Source organism: Perognathus longimembris, chromosome 7, assembly GCF_023159225.1.
Source record: "Perognathus longimembris pacificus isolate PPM17 chromosome 7, ASM2315922v1, whole genome shotgun sequence".
NCBI lineage: Eukaryota > Metazoa > Chordata > Mammalia > Rodentia > Heteromyidae > Perognathus > Perognathus longimembris.
In genome coordinates, this window is record NC_063167.1 from 76,663,488 (window position 1) to 76,679,232 (window position 15,745).

General features: G+C 47.4%; 1 protein-coding gene across 1 annotated transcript in view; it reads right to left on the reverse strand.

The window, feature by feature from the left end:
* The window catches only part of Abca4 (ATP binding cassette subfamily A member 4), a 126,975-nt gene that overhangs the window by 35,725 nt on the left and 75,505 nt on the right, over positions 1-15,745 (reverse strand). The window contains exons 21-30 of the mRNA XM_048352161.1: positions 14,717-14,856; positions 14,192-14,329; positions 12,844-13,037; positions 11,033-11,114; positions 7,231-7,436; positions 6,428-6,476; positions 3,816-4,072; positions 2,823-2,947; positions 2,341-2,439; positions 639-825 (exon numbers count right to left, since the gene is read on the reverse strand). Of these exons, the coding sequence (XP_048208118.1) occupies positions 639-825; positions 2,341-2,439; positions 2,823-2,947; positions 3,816-4,072; positions 6,428-6,476; positions 7,231-7,436; positions 11,033-11,114; positions 12,844-13,037; positions 14,192-14,329; positions 14,717-14,856 (1,477 nt within the window). The remainder of the gene's footprint in view (positions 1-638; positions 826-2,340; positions 2,440-2,822; positions 2,948-3,815; positions 4,073-6,427; positions 6,477-7,230; positions 7,437-11,032; positions 11,115-12,843; positions 13,038-14,191; positions 14,330-14,716; positions 14,857-15,745) is intronic.

Consider the following 15,745-nt stretch of genomic DNA (forward strand, 5'->3'; position numbering starts at 1 on the left):
AAAATGATGTAGATGTATATTTATTGGCATGGTTGTATATTCATGATATGTTATTGAGTAAAAATGCCAGGGCTAAGGCAATATTCTGAAGCTGAGTATTGGTGGCTCACACCTATAATTCTAGCTAGTCAGAAGGTTGTGAACTGAGGATTGTGGTTCAAAGCTGGTCTAGGCAGGAAAGTCCACAAGACTCTTGTCTCCAATTAACCACCACTAGGAAGCATTTCATTAAAAAATGAAGCTTTTGGGGGAACTGGCAATGTGGCTTAGTTGTAGAGTGCTTGCCTTGCATGCATGAAGCCCTGGGTCCGATTCCTCAGTACCACATAACAGAAAAAAGCCAGAAGTGGCACTGTGATTCAAATAATAGAGTGCTAGCCCTGAGCAAAATAAGCTCAGGGACAGTGCCCAGACCCCGAGTTCAAGCTCCAGGACTGGCAAAAAAACAAAAACAAAACACCAAAAAAGAGAGAAGCTTTTGTTCTGCGACTTGTTCCTGTGACAAAGCCCACTCACTAGTAAGCCACTCTGGCTAACTGAGGGAGAGGTGTCTGGCCTCTTGTACACCTGAGTTACAGGCTCAGGAGATGGCATGGATGCCCCATCCCAGGCCTTGGTTCTCATGGGGGCAGCGGTACCTGGGGGGGAGGGAGGCCCCCGGCTCCCTCGGGGCACTCGGGCAGCATGGTGAGCTTCTCCCTGGTGCTGCATTTGCAGGAGGGGGAGGGGTTGGCTGTCGTCCATTTCTGCTTCTGGAACAGGTGGGTGAGGTTTGGAGACACAGACAGCGTCTTCCAGGGGGTGGAGTTGCCGCACGGGTATTCCCTCAGGGAAAAGGAGAAACCAGCCCATAGTCAGTTCCAAAAGCAAGGTTTAAAAATCCCTAGAAAGCAAAAAGATGGCCAGCCTCTCTTCCCCAGAGCCCCAAACTGTTTGATGATTCATGTGGAATTTCTGCTGGACAAATAGCAAGACCAGAATTCTCTTGACTGAGTAGGTATGAAACTTGGAAATAATTATCTTCTTTTTTTATTTTTGTGCTGGTCCTGGGGCTTGAACTCAGGGTTTGGGCATGTTCTCTGAGCTTCTTTTGCTCAAGGCTAGAGATCTACCACTTGAGCTATAGCTCTACTTCTGTTTTACTTTACTCTATGTGTTTCAATTGTAAATAAGAGGCTCACAGACTTTCCTGCCTGGACTGACTTTGAATCTTGATCCTCAGATCTCAGCCTCCTAAGTAGCTAGGATGGTAGGTGTGAGCCACCAGTGCCCGGCTTTCTTAGCTTTTTTGTTTGTTTGTTTAAATCTGACAAATAAAGAAGAAATGTGAAATCAGTCTATTTTTGGTCTTTACTTGTAGTTTTGAAAAAGACTGGATGAGAGATGACAGTGAAATTATATTGAATCCACTGGGTGCTGGTGACTCACTCCTATAATCCTGGCTACTCACGAGGCTGAGATCTGATGATTGCAGGTCAAAGCCAGCTTAGGCAGGAAAGTCTTTGAGACTCTTATTCCAAATTAATCAGAAAAACAGTCAGAAGTGGAGTTGTGGCTCAAGTGATAGAGTATCAGTCTTGAGACAAGAAGCCAAGGAACAGTGCCCAGGCTCTGAGGTCAAGGCCAGTATCAGCACACACACACACACACACACACACACACACACACACACACACACTCACACTCCATCCATCTATCCATCTATCTATGTATGTCTCTCTACCTACCTACCTACCTACCTACCTATCTACTTACCTACCTATCTATCCCTTAAAATTCCTGATGATTTAAATTATGGTTCACAGCACCTGAAAATAATCATTGCAAACTGTCTATAAGTGTAAGTAACCATGTCTATAGAAGTAACTAAGGTCAAGTTACATAGTAGCATAGATTCCTACTTCCTTTTACCTTTATTTGAAAGCTTTTCACATGGGTTGTAGGGAAAGGTATGTGAGCTCAATAGAGAACACCTATGTTAAGCACTACAGAGCAGTCCAATGATATCAGTATTACACACAGGTCCTGAAGGAGCGGCTGGCTCAGTGCTGGTCAGAGATAGGGAAGTGATCCATTAATATACAGCAGGATAGGGGGTTGAGAATGTGGCTTAGTGGTAGAGTGCTTTATGAGGCCCTGGCTTCCATTCCCCAGTATCACATAAACAACAACAACAAATATATATTTATGTACATACTTACACATATGTGTATGTATATATACATACATACACACATACAACAAGATGGCCAGGCTTCTTCCAGTCCCGCCAGCCTGGATCCCAGGGGTGTCTCCCGGGGGGCATTGTTGGTGTTAAAACAGAGGTGTGCAGGGACTTACGGGAGCCATTCTTCCTTCAAGCAGCGGTTGCCGAAGCCTGGCCTGTTGAGGAGGACATCTGCCAGTTCTGCAAGGCGCTCACTGCCTGGCTCATCCATGCTGCACAGAGAGAGGGAAGCTGAGCTGGTGGGGTGCTGGTAGGACTGAGGAGAAACACTACAGCAGGCATGAACTGGAGACCCTCAGCCATGCCTTAGCCTGGTTGTGGGGCTCCTGGGAGTAGCATAGGCTTCCCTCACCCCTAGAGTTCTGATGGCAGATCAACTGCACCCCAGTGAGAGGGAGCCTCACCCCACGTTCTTAAACTTCACACTCTCTTTCCCTTTTCCCCTTCTGCTTGGTGCCTCATTTCTAAGTAGTGACTGAGACATTAACTTCCCTGCTGAAGGCAGCCCCAGGGCCCCTTCCAAGAAGCATTTTGTCCCAAAGTCCCACCCCATGGAGGATGCTGGCGACATTGGGGGTGGGGGTGGTCTGCGCACCTGAAGAATGTGTACTGCTTCCCATACATCCAGGGGTGAAGGGTCAAAGCAGGAAATTCACCGAAAGGAGGCACGATGACGGAAAGCATCAGAGCCAGAAACACAAATGTGGCAGGGAGCACAATCTGAGGAGAAGTGGGGATATGTGAGCTGTGGCTAGGGTAAGCAGGCACAGCTGGGTACACGTGCTCGTATGCACGCACATGTGCACGCACCCATGCACACACACATACACACTCATTGACTGTCTTAAGCATTTATCTGGCTGCTTCATAATCAGCCTCTAATGGGAAGGCCACAGCCTTCTTGGGCTGAACAGCAAACAGAATATTCCTGGAGCCATTGAAGAATCTGTTTTTTGTTTGTTTGTTTTGCCAGTCCTGGGGCTTGAACTCAGGGCCTGAGCACTGTCCCTGGCTTCTTTTTGCTCAAGGCTAGCACTCTACCACTTGAGCCACAGCGCTACTTCCAGCTTTTTCTATATATATATATATGTGGTGCTGAGGAATCGAACCCAAGGCTTCATGTATACGAGGCAAGCACTCTACCACTAAGCCATATTCCCAGCCCCCATTGAAGAATATGAATGTAGTCAATGCTCAGCCAGAGGTTAAAGGGCTATTAATCCAAAGAGCAAACCACTTGCTCGTTATTCTTTGAACCAGATTCTTTTTATTTTCCTGGATGAAGAAAACACCCAAAAAGTAATAATAAAAGAGCAATGGAGAGTCATTGCCACAACAACTGAAAAGATAAAGTGTAAAAAGTGAGCACATGAAAAAAAATGAAATAAAGTCAGAAAAAAAAGTGAGCACATGATGAAATGTGTTCTTGCTGGTGATGTGCAATACTGAACACAGGTTTGTGTGATGGAGAACGGAGGAGGAAGGAAAGCAGCGCGGGTCTGGAAGGCACTGTGGGCTGTGCTTGCCTGTGAGGGCTCGGATGTTCAGGAGATGGGAACATGGCGGAGCAGCCCCAGCCTTGCTGTACCTGGGCCAGGAAGTCCTTGTGGCTGCGGATGGTGTGGTGGAATCGCTTGATCAGCAGAGCCTGCACGTGCTGGAAGACCAGCTGGGTGCCCGTGTTGAGTGGGGGACTGGGGTCCCCTTGCTCTGGAGGAGAAGTCTGGCTCTCGGGGGGACCAGCCTGTCCAGAGGAGCAGGTGTGGGGAGGCTGTCTCCCCTTCTTGTTGGGACCCAAATAGGGGTATCGGAGACTGGTGGTATCCCTTTTCTGTTGAGTGCCACCTGTTTGGGGAGATTAAATCACTAATTGGGAAAGACACACAGGGACTGTGATTTTCCCCCCTTAGAACACGGAGGCCCCGGTGTCAGGAGCCCCAGCTCCTGTACTCAGGGGTGGAGAAGTTCTGCAGGTTCACCAGCTCCAGCCTCCCTTTCCTGCTGGGCCCAGACCTGCTGTGTGCTGAGGGTGGATGTCTCTGCAGCCACTCCCTTTGAGGACAGAGGTGTCTGGGCCTTCTCACAGACCCCATGCTGACTTGAGCTCACTGTCTGGGCCAGCAGTGAGGCCTGGGGCCTGGTCACCATCACCTGCCTTTTTGCTGCTTTCCCATGGTTTCTGTCCTCCCATCCCACCCTCCATTCTTATGTGACCCCAATGGACACCTGCAGTAACCTTCAGACTGTGGAGACATGATAACCAAGTGTCAGTCTCTAAAATGGAGCTAAACTAAAACATTTGCAAAGAGAGCTCTGAATGCAGTCAAGTTTGAGGATGAAAACCAGGGCTGCATGCTAAGTCATTGCACCTCTGGGAACTCAGCCTCCCCCCTCCCCCAACCCCCCCTCCAGGTGCAGCAAGTGCCCGCTTTTCCTGCCTCATGAGACTGTGATGGTGACCAAATAACCCAATGGCTGCTTAGTGCTTTGTCCGGTGCAATTCTGAAGTAAGAGAAGATTTGTAAAGTTGAAGTGGCTGTTGCTAAGGTGCCATCTCAGGCTGTATTTTGTGTTAACAGTTGGCATGAATGATCTTATTTAATTCTCCCAATAACTCTGAAAGATAGACAAGTACTGCCCCCATTTTGCAGACAGGAAAACTGAGGTGTAAAGAGGCAAAGTACTTATGCAAAGTCACTCAATAAATTACAAAGCTCAGGTTTGATGCTTGTTTTCCTTTTTTTGTGGTGCTGGGGATAGAGACCAGAGTACAAAGGAGTACAAAGGCCATGTACAAAGGAGTATTATGAGCAGGTAAAAGGAACTAAATCTTCTCTTTCTTCTTTTTTTCCTCCCTCCCTCCCTCCCTCCCCTTCCTTCCTTTCTGTGTACTGATTCTGGAGGATTGAACTCAGGTCCTGGGTGCTGTCCCTGAGCTTTTGTGCTCAACCACTTGAGCTTCAGCTCCACTTCCAGTTTTTTGGTGGTTAATTAGAGATAAAGTGTTTCTTAGATTTTTTAGCCCACATTGACTTTAAACTGTGATCCTCAGACCTCAGCCTCTAAGATTATAGGTGTGAGCCACTGATACCAGCACAGCATCTGGTATAAATGAACATATTTGCATTCTGTTCTTCATTAATGTAACTCTTTGGCTTTGGATAAGCTGAAAGAATTCGATTTTTATGTCTATAAAGCTCCAAAGGAAACCTGGTACCTGTGGTGAATGGCTTTCATACTTTCTAGAAGATTGCTTTTCCTCACCTCACCCCACTCCCATTCTTCCAGGCTAACTGCCTTTTGACCTATTCTAGTGGGCTAGAGCCCATCCAGGCTGTGTTGGTAGTTCTATGCATAGGTGACAAATGCTTGGAATCACTTCGAAGCAAGAAGAAACACGTGTTATTTTATGAGCTGTGGCAGCGCTGCGCTGCGGAGAGAGAGAAAACAGTGTCTAGTGAAACTCTCTGAGGCGCTACAGCAGGCAGGAGGAGGTTGCCTGGGGGTGGTTTAAGAGTGCCAAGATGGCCGGGAATAATCGCTACACATCTTTGTGCAGAGAGGGCCCAGCAGGGAGCTTGTAAACATTGTGGCTGATGCCTTTTGTTCTGTCAGAAGGAGCTTGTGTTGTGGCAGACAAATAGCCCTTCACTTTCATTGTTCCATCTTCCTCTCGTGCAGTAAAATCTTCCACACTCTTTGCTTTGTGAGGAAGGAGCCAAGGTGGGCAGAAGTAGAAGGGAGAAGAGACTCTCAGAATCCATATGAATGTTGGTCCCTACAGTTTCAAAGGCCATAGGCCCCTAAATGAGTGTTCTGAATGATTTTATCTTAATTTCAAAGGAGCCAGGACACTCTGCTGGCATCAGAACTGTATTATCGGTCACTGTTATCTGCACTGTTATCTCTGAGGAAGATGAGACCAATGAGACAGATGTCACTAACACAGCAGGAATGGATCAGAGGTCTGATGGAGATGAGGTGGTAATGAGCAACATACTAGATATTCTGATTCATCTAGAAGGTTCCGATCTAGACTGTATTCAGTTTCTCATTCCTGTGTCATCCAAGGGCACATGCCTGTCATTTGAGGTTGGGACACCCCCAAAGACTTATCTGCGTTTTGTTACTTTGCCCTTAGATTTTCAAGCTAGAGCTTGAAGAGGGGGAGGAGGGCAAGCCATTGCTCCCACATCGTACCAGCAAATAGAGATCCTGGATCAGAGTCCTCTGTGACCTTCAGAAAAATCTGTCGAGAAATAAGGAAGCATTTGGTTCAGACACTTCCACAGTCAGAAAAAAACCTAAACCTGGTTCTACTTTGTTGGGTATTGCTTCATCAAAAGAAAATACAATAGGACTCTTGATCGAAGAAGGTAGTAGTGCATAAATACAGAACTGGAAGCCCACAGCGACCCCAAGTGGGTAAAACATGCATACATGGGGACAGGGCCAAGGATGTATGCCAATAACGAAAGGAGTTGCTTTGCTCAGGTGGGGAATGAGGCTTTACCCTTCCTCCCTCCCTCCCCCTTCCCTCCCTCCCTCCCTCCCTCCCTCCCTCCCTCCCTCCCTCCCTCCCTCCCTCCCTCCCTCCCTCCCTCCCTCCCTCCCTCCCTCCCTCCTTCCCTCCCTTCCTCCCTTCTTTCCTTTCTCTCTTCTTTCTTTTTGTTGGTTGTGGGTCTTAAACTCAGGGCCCGGTTACTTTCCATCAGCTCTTTTGCTCGAGGCTAGCACTCTACCACTTTTAGCTCCACTTCTGGTTTTTGAGTGGCTAATTGGAGATTAGAGTCTCATGAACTTTTCTGCCCTGGAAGGCTTTGAACTTCAATCCTCAGATCTCAGCCTCCTGAGTTGCTAGGACTACAGGTGAGATGCACCTGCACCTGGAGGGCTTTTTCTTTTATAAAACTTGACCTAGTGTGAGACTCAGTAAGGGAAAGCCTCTCTTTCTCTCTCTGTCTTTGGCATTGGATTGAACCCAGCAGGCATGTCTACTTTACCTCTTCGAGGGGTGTGTCAGAAACTCCAAAACTGCTGAGCCCCAAGTCAGCCAGTGTCTCCTCCAGCTCTCGGAAAAGGCTGGCATATGCTCTCTGCTTGAAATTCTTATTTGGAAGAAGGAAGATAAGTTCTTGACCAATGCATTCTACCAGCTTGGCTTCTGGAACGTGGTGCCGAACCAAGTCCATCAGCTCATTTATATCCCCTAGGAAAAGAAGAGAGACTGACACTCAGTGGATGTTCTAGACCCCAGAAGACTCTGACTGCCAGGCTCTTCTTGATGCTCATTGGATGTTCTAGAACTGGGAAGACTGTGAATGCCCTGGTCTTTTCCTCCTCCTCCTTGAGGAAAGGCGGGATGTCTGTCACTCACCAGGAATTCAGAGGAGTGCTGCATGTCAAGTCTGCTTTGGCCAACTTGGCACTATGGCAGAAGCAAACACCCTCCCCAGGGGCCCTGTGCAACCTGTGAGAGGTCATGCGGTGTCCTTGGGCTGTTGAGGTGCTTCTGCCTGGGTTCCTCATCTGTCAATGGGGAAAATTGCCACCCCCACTTCCTAACTGTGAGAATTAAGAGATAATCCACACAGGGCACCAGAGCAGTGCCAGGCCCACAGGGGATATTGGCTCAGGAAAGAAAGCTCTTTGCCATTGGTACTTATTCTCATTCACTAAACACTTATGAGTTAATATGGGTGCTGGTGGCTCAGGAGGGTGAGATCTGAAGATCATGGCTTGAAGCTAGCTAGTCCAAGGAAGGAAAGTATGAGACTCTTAGCTCCAATGAACCTGCAAAAAGCTGGAAGTGGAGCTAGGGTTCAAGTGGTAGAGTACTAGCCTAGCCTTGAGTGAAAACGCTAAAGGACAGCACCTGGCCCCTGAGTTCAAAGCTCCTCCCACCTAAAAATGAAAGAAAGAGTTAAGTCAAAGTTGAGATGGGGGGGCTGGGGATATGGCCTAGTGGCAAGAGTGCCTGCCTCATATACATGAGGCCCTGGGTTCGATTCCCCAGCACCACATATACAGAAAATGGCCAGAAGTGGCGCTGTGGCTCAAGTGGCAGAGTGCTAGCCTTGAGCAAAAAGTAGCCAGGGACAGTGCACAGGCCCAGAGTCCAAGCCCCAGGACTGGCCAAAAAAAAAAAAAAAAAAGTTGAGATGGGGGGAGCAAGAGGGGGACAGCATGGAGTGTGGGCTCCCCCAATTAGAATGGATTGTAAGCATAAGCTTGTGTTACTTTAACATTAAAAACCCAATTTTAATACCCTTAAAGCGTGTACTCAAAGGCAGAGTTCACTATGCATTATCTTGAGAGGTAAGCTAGAGGGGAGATGTTTCAGAACATGAGTTTTTTGGAAGCTGGCATTTAATTAGCTAATTAGTCAGTTAATTAATTTTAGAGTCAGCACCCCCACCCCACCCCAGTCTTTACTTTAAAAAAAAATGGACTCGGGTGGAGATTTCTTGCTTTCATCCTAGGTCCTTCTGCTTAGCCATTCTGGAAGGCTGTGTGGCAGATTGGACTGGATTGTCTTTCATTGTGAATGACTTCATCCAGCCTGGGGAGTTCTTGTGGGCCCAGCTCTGCCCCACTAGGTCTGTAAGGGTTCTGTTCCTTGTTCTTTTAGGAAGAAAATGGAACCAAAGTCACTGGATTCCCGGAAGTGTATCTTAGCTTTGAGAAGTAGTCTGGCCAGGAGTGCTGCCAGTGTGGGAGGGGCATGGGTGAGGGAAAATCAGCCGAGGAGCTCAGTAGGACTCAGAGTGATCTCTCCTTTCTTAGGGTCAGATTCATTGCGATTCCTACTGCTCATGACTATATAAAGAAAGGTTTGGTTTTTTTTCTCCAAAAAATTGCCTTACTACGCTCCAGTGGCTCATGCCTGTAACCCTAGCTACTCAGGAGGCTGAGATCTGAGGATCTTGGTTTGAAGCCAGTCTTGGCAGAAAAGTCCTTGAGACTCTTATCTCGAATTAATTCCCAGAAAAGCAGAGGAGAGCTATGGCTCAAAGTGGTAGAGCACTAGCCTTGAGCAAAAGAGCTCAGGGACAGTGCTGATCAACCAACCAACCAACCAACAAAAACTTTAAAGAATTAAAATGACATGTCTGGTAGTGGAGTGTTTACTCATCAAGTACCACAAAGCAGAAGAAGAAGAGGAGAAGGAGAAGAAAGAAGGGAAAGAAAGAAAACCACGTTGAACAAACACCACAAAACTCCCTACCATCCCATCCAAGCAGGCCATTTCTAACTTGATTTGGGTAGACTAATTATACTAATTAAACATATTAATACTAATTCTTTTTTTAAAAAAAATACCAAATTTTGATTTAGGAATGTGGCTTAGTGGTAGAATGCTTGCCTAGCATGCATGAAGCCCTGGGTTGGATTCTTCAGTACCACATGAACAGCAAAAGCTGAAGTGGCGCTGTCGCTCAAGTGGTAGAGTGCTAGCCTTGAGCAAAAGAAGCTCAGGGACAGTGCCCAGGCCCTGAGTTCAAGCCCTGGCAAAAACAAAACAAAGCAATAACAAATTTTCTGGGCCCTGGTGACTTATATCTTTATCCTTGCAATCTCAGGAGGCTGAGATCTGAGGATTGAGGTTCCAAGCCAGCCTGGGCAGGAAAGTCTAGAAGTGGAGCTGTGGCTCAAATAGTAGAACACTAGTCGTAAGCAAAAAGGCTCAGGGACAGGGCCTAGGCCCTGAGTGTAAGCCCCAGCACAATGAATGAATGAATAAAAATAAAAATAAAAATACAAAAATGAGACTTGACCAAGATTCTTAGGAGGACTCTTCAGAAAGCTGGGTAAGGCTCCCAGCAAGGCACACACATGTTCCAGAACCTGAAAAGCTGTTTTTTTTTTTTGCTCTCCACAAGCACTTTTAGCATATAGGGAAGAGGGGTGGCACAGGACAGTGAATACTAATGAAACTCTGGACATTTCCCTTCAAGATTTAAACATAAAATATACGTAGTGTCTAGTGTCTTGAACCACCAGGTTTTGCTTAGTAAGCTATTTAGGTTTAGGGGAAAAAATAGCCAGTGGCAAATAGAAAATTGATTTTTTCTTTGATGAGCAGATACCTTCCTTCCTTTAGCACCTGTTTAGTTTTACTTCTACTTGACATTATAGGACGTGTGGTATGCTAAGGCAGAGACAGCCCATGATAGCCATGAGGTTGGGCATTAGCAGAAAATGCAGAGTAGTTAGCCAGCTTTCTGGATTCCTAAGCTCAGATCCTACCCGTGAGCCATCACTTACATAGTGATGGCTTCTTTGCTGTACTTCCTTGGAGGTGAGGGTGCCCCTGTGAGTCAGTGCATCCCAATTCAAGGGAGAAGCATTGGAAAGTTGGGAAGCTAAGGGGAGGGATAGAGGAGTGTGACATTACATTAGACCTGCTGTCTACTGGTGCAATCTCAGTCACTGTTAAGGTCTGCGTGTCCCTGTCATTCCACCAGAGGGCACTGTGGCACATCTTTAGGAGAGGCTGTCTCCAGACAGGCATGTCCCCTGGAGACCCGCCACAAGACCCCAGGAGCCCAGCCCTAACATGGATGAGGGCACTGACTGAACAGACTGGATGCCTCACAGGAGGGATGGGGCCCTTATATGCGTGACTCCGAAATCCCTTTGGGAATGGAGGAAGAAGAGAAAGTAGCTCAAAGAAAAGATGAACAGTTGTATGACCTGGGATGTACACTAAGCGTTCTCTTTGTTCTAATTTAGGGCATCCCAACAAACCATACCCAGGGAGTTGCTGGACCAGAATGGGTTACGGCCTGCGCCAGCCCTTACCATCTAAGACTTGTTCTTCAGTGATCTCATCCACTCGAGCTGGACACCTGGAGAAACCCTTAGACGCACAGCTGCAGGCCCCCTACAACAGATGGATGAGAACAGCTGGCAAGAAGCCTGCCATTTGTGAGTGGGGATGGGAGGGGACCACTGAGAGCAAGCAAGGGAAGGGGTGACACTGTCCAAAAAGAAAGGTACTCTTGACCTGCCTTATGGAACTGTAACCCCACTGTACATCACCTTTATAATAACAATAACTTTTTTAAAGATACATATATCAATGACAACATTTCCTCAATGCCAACTGCTGTCACCCTCTGCTTTATTTCTCACTGCCAACTTCGGTCCACACATTTTTGTTTCTTCACTGTTTAATCTGCTCATTGATCTGCGTGTTTGGAGGGCGTAGGCTCTTGATTTTTATCTTAGAGAGTGTGTGAGTCAGACAGAGAATGGGAAGCTCGAAGCCTCCCTTTGGATTGTCACTCATCAAGTGACAGCTGTGGGGGGCTTGTGGGGAGGGCGCACTGTGCTGTTTCCGTTCCTGGGTGCACACCGGGCTGTGATAATCCACCTGGGACAGGGAGACCCACGCATGCCCTTATACAAGAGGCATGGACAATGCTACATGATGGCCCCTTGAATGTGAGTGGTGCCTGTTTTTCAGAAGCCCAGCTGACTGTCACAACGTCATCTCATTTATCTCTGCCATAGCCCTAAAGAGCAGGGACAGAGGTCATGAGTTTTGTTTTCCATGTGGATGAAGACAACAGCAAGAAATGAGGTCATTGTCCCAGGACGGTACAGATTGTACATTTGGCATCCCAAAGCTGAAACTGGGCTTGCTGCTGTGCCCAGTGGTTTGTGCTAGTTGGCATTTTTGGGGCTTCATCACTGTGAGGTTTTAATTGTCAATGAGATGTTCCTTAGATGTCATTTACCACCGGGGTTCAGGGATAGTTAGGGATCATGAATATTGGAATGACAAAAAGGAAAGCTTAAATGATGCATCTCTTTCTCCCTTTTGATAAATAATATTTTAAATGATTAGATGTACACACAGGCATTATGGTTTTGTGTTCCTCTCCTAAGAGAATCCTCCTTTGGTCTCACTGTGTGTGAATGCCTGGAGTCTTGCATAATGTACCAGGTTCCAGTGTATATTAGATCTAACTTCTGCATGAGAGAAAACATGTACTGTTTGTCTTTCTGAGCTTGGCATACCTCACTTTTCATGACTTGTTCTAGGTCCATCCCTTTCCCTGCAAATGACGTAATCTTATTCTTTTTGATGGCTGTGTAAAATTCCATCATGTATAAGTGCCACATTTTTTGGACCCACTTATCTATTGTAGGGCATCTGGGCTGTTTCCCTAACTTGGCTTTTATGAATAGTGCAGCAATGTAAATGATGACTCTTCAAGCAGTCTAGCCTGGCAGTGTAAGACACTTGTTCCTACATTTCACCAAACCAGATATGTAGTTCGAGACACTGGTGTGTAAAAATTTCAGATTGCTTAAAACTAGTTGTTTCATCAGGCTTCTAGTGTGCTTGTAACCCTAGCTAATGAGGAGGCTGAAATCTAAAAGCCTGAGGTTCAAAGCTAGCCTGGGCAGAAAAGTCTTAAGAGACTTCATTTCCAATGAACCAGTCAAAAGCTCGACTGAAGGCATGGCACAAGTGGCGGCATGCCACCTGCGAGAAGCAGGCTGAGTGAGTCTGAGGCTCTGATTCTGCCAGCGGGAGCTCGAGTGGATAGGAATAACTGTGCCCTCAGGCTAGGCTTCTATTGGGGCACACGTGTACGCACCTCACAAGCACTTCTTTGATTCTGGGTGTTTTTCATCTTGCGAACTAAGGTCAAATAAAAGCCTGTGCCAAAGCAGTTCTTCAGGAAGAGCGGGGTGCCCGAGCAGTAGAGCCTTCCCTGGGAAATGATGGCGATGCGGTCCCCCAGGAGGTCTGCCTCGTCCATGTGGTGCGTGGACATGATGATGGTTCTGCCTGCAGGGATGGGTGCAGGCATCACTAGACAGGCCCTGGCAGGGTAGGGTTGGAGAGGATGGGCTGGGAGCTCCTAAGCAAAGCAACATGGCTTAATTTTGCAATAGGTGTCAGGGCATAAGCACAGCAAGAAGCAAACTGACATTTCATAGTGTTCTGGAGTATCTCCAGTAGTGCTGTACACAGCGTCTCTTCATCAGGCAGAGGGTGTGATGCCAATAAATCATCACGTATAGGACACAGCCATCATCCATCACTGTCAGCACACACGTGCTCTGTGGCTTTAAGCTCTGCTTCAACAGGGCTCAGGTGGCTCATGCCTGGAATTCTAGCTACTTAGGAGGCTGAGATCTGAGGATCTCAGTGCCAAGCCAGCCCAGGCAGATAAATCTGAGAGACTCATATCTCCAATTAGTCAGCAAAAAGCTGAAACCAGAGGTTTCAAGTAGTAGAGTGCCAGCCTTGAGCAAAAAAATCCAAGTGAGAATACAGGGCCCTGAGTTCAAGCCCTAATATACTCTCTCTCTCTCTCTCTCTCTCTCTCTCTCTCTTTCTCTCTCTCACTCACTAGTTGGAGAAATCATTGGAAAAGAGCAGTCAAGAGGATTTCAGCAAGGCACCTTCAGTGGGAGACACAGGGTAGATAACGGAGAGAGGAGAAATCTCCGGGCTGCCCAGGAACTGCACTGTCATTTTAGGGGCCCCTCTGAGCTCTACCTGCTGTCTCTTCTGGATGTGAGCCCTCTGGTAGATGCCCGGGCTAGAAGGGTGAAGGGCTCTCTGGGAGACATTTCTGTCTCAGGTCCTCCATGGCACTGGACCCTGTACGTTGCCCTCACACTGGTCCTGAGTGGCTGTTTGGGGTACTTGTAGGTGACCTGAGGCCCTTTGGTCACAAGGGAATTCATTTGGTACTGCATTCATTGTTGCTGAGTTCAGGGTGGGGGGGGGGGGAGGCACAGATCGAGAGAACTTTCTAGAATATTTTAGGAAGTAAGGTTGTACCATTTTTATTTCTGTTGAGGTAAATATCTCAGGGAGACTTTAACTCAAAATTTTGAGTGTCACCAAATGCCAGTCTGAGACAGTGGGGACCATAGGGAAGGCCAGAGAGCAAGCCAGTGAGTGAGCAGGGCACTGCACAGCGGCCTCACCTGAGCGATACTTCAGGAGTAGGTCCCAGATGGAGCGTCTAGAGTAGGGGTCCACCCCAGAGGTGGGCTCATCCAGAATCACCACCTTAGAGTCGCCCACGAAGGCGATGGCCACCGACAGCTTCCTCTGCATGCCGCCTGCAGGCACAAGGAGGATGGGGAGAGGGTCACAGGGGCTGTGCGACTGGGAAGAACAAGACCCGGGGCTGGGTATAAGGGGGCACCTTAAATCCAGCAGCAGTTTGACACTGCCACCTTAGATACGGCATGAGGGCCTCACAAATGTGGACACCCCACCCTTAACCGTCTAGTTTGAGTGTGTGAACATCAGAAGGGATGGAATTCAGGCTGCTGCAAGTCAGGGCCATACGGGGCATGATCTCATGTTCCTAGAGGTAATGACACAGATTTGTTCCTGTCTTTAGGGGCGCTCCTGTTTCTGGCCTCAACTCTCCCCGTCCCCCCGCTTCCACAAGGAGGTGTAGATCTGCCATCTTGGCCTAGTCTCTTTCCAATACTAGGCACCTGAGAGATCCTGGGCCTCTTCATTCCTCTTGTGGTGGAGGCCTGTGTCCTCCAACATGCCTTCCGTCTCCAGCTGGGCCTCCTCCCAGGACTTCCCCTTCAGCTGGGCATAAAACAGGATGTGCTCTGCCACTGTGAGGCTGGGGTTGAAGGACACGAAAAGACAATCAGTGTTCACGGCTGTGTCTTATGGAAATCAAGAGGAGGATGGAAATTTAGCCATCAAGACGTTCACTGTCCTCTTATCCAGGGCACAATAGCAAAATCACCAACCCTGCCTAAATAGGGAAGGACAAGATGGCTTAAAGCATGCTATTAAAACATTCCTTGAAACCAGGCCCGTGGCTCCTATCTGTAATCCTAGCCACTCAGGCTGAGATCTGAGGATTGCAGTTTGAAGCCAGCCAGGGCAGGTAAGTCTGTGAGATTAACCTCAAATAAACTACTCAGAAACATCCAGAAGTGGCACTGTGGCTTAAGGTGATACAGTGCTACCCTTGAGCAAAATAGCTCAATAGGGACAGTGTCCAGGCCCTGAGTTCAAGCCCCACAACTGAAAAAAAATTCCTTTAGAGAGGAATATGAAATGGCAGGAAAATATATTCATAGTATCTTGGGGCTGGGAATATGGCCTAGTGTTAAAGTGCTTGCCTTGTATACATGAAGCCCTGGGTTCGATTCCTCAGCACCACATATACAGAAAAAGCTTGAAGTGGCACTGTGGCTCAAGTGATAGAGTGCTATCCTTAAACAAAAAGAAGCCAGGGATAGTGCTCAGGCCCTGAGTTCAAGCCCCAAGACTGGCAAAACAAAGCAAAGCAAAACAAAACAAGATATTCATAATATCTTAAGTTAAAAAAAAAAGCAAGTACACTGTTTTAAAGTCAGGCACAAATTTATTCTCAAAGCTTTATTCTCTTTTATGGTTTTCAAGTATCTATGATTAGGAGACTGGGGGGGAAAAAAATCAAAGACCAAAGCATTAGTGCCTTGATTAACAATGGTGTTCCTCTGGATTGTAAAATTACT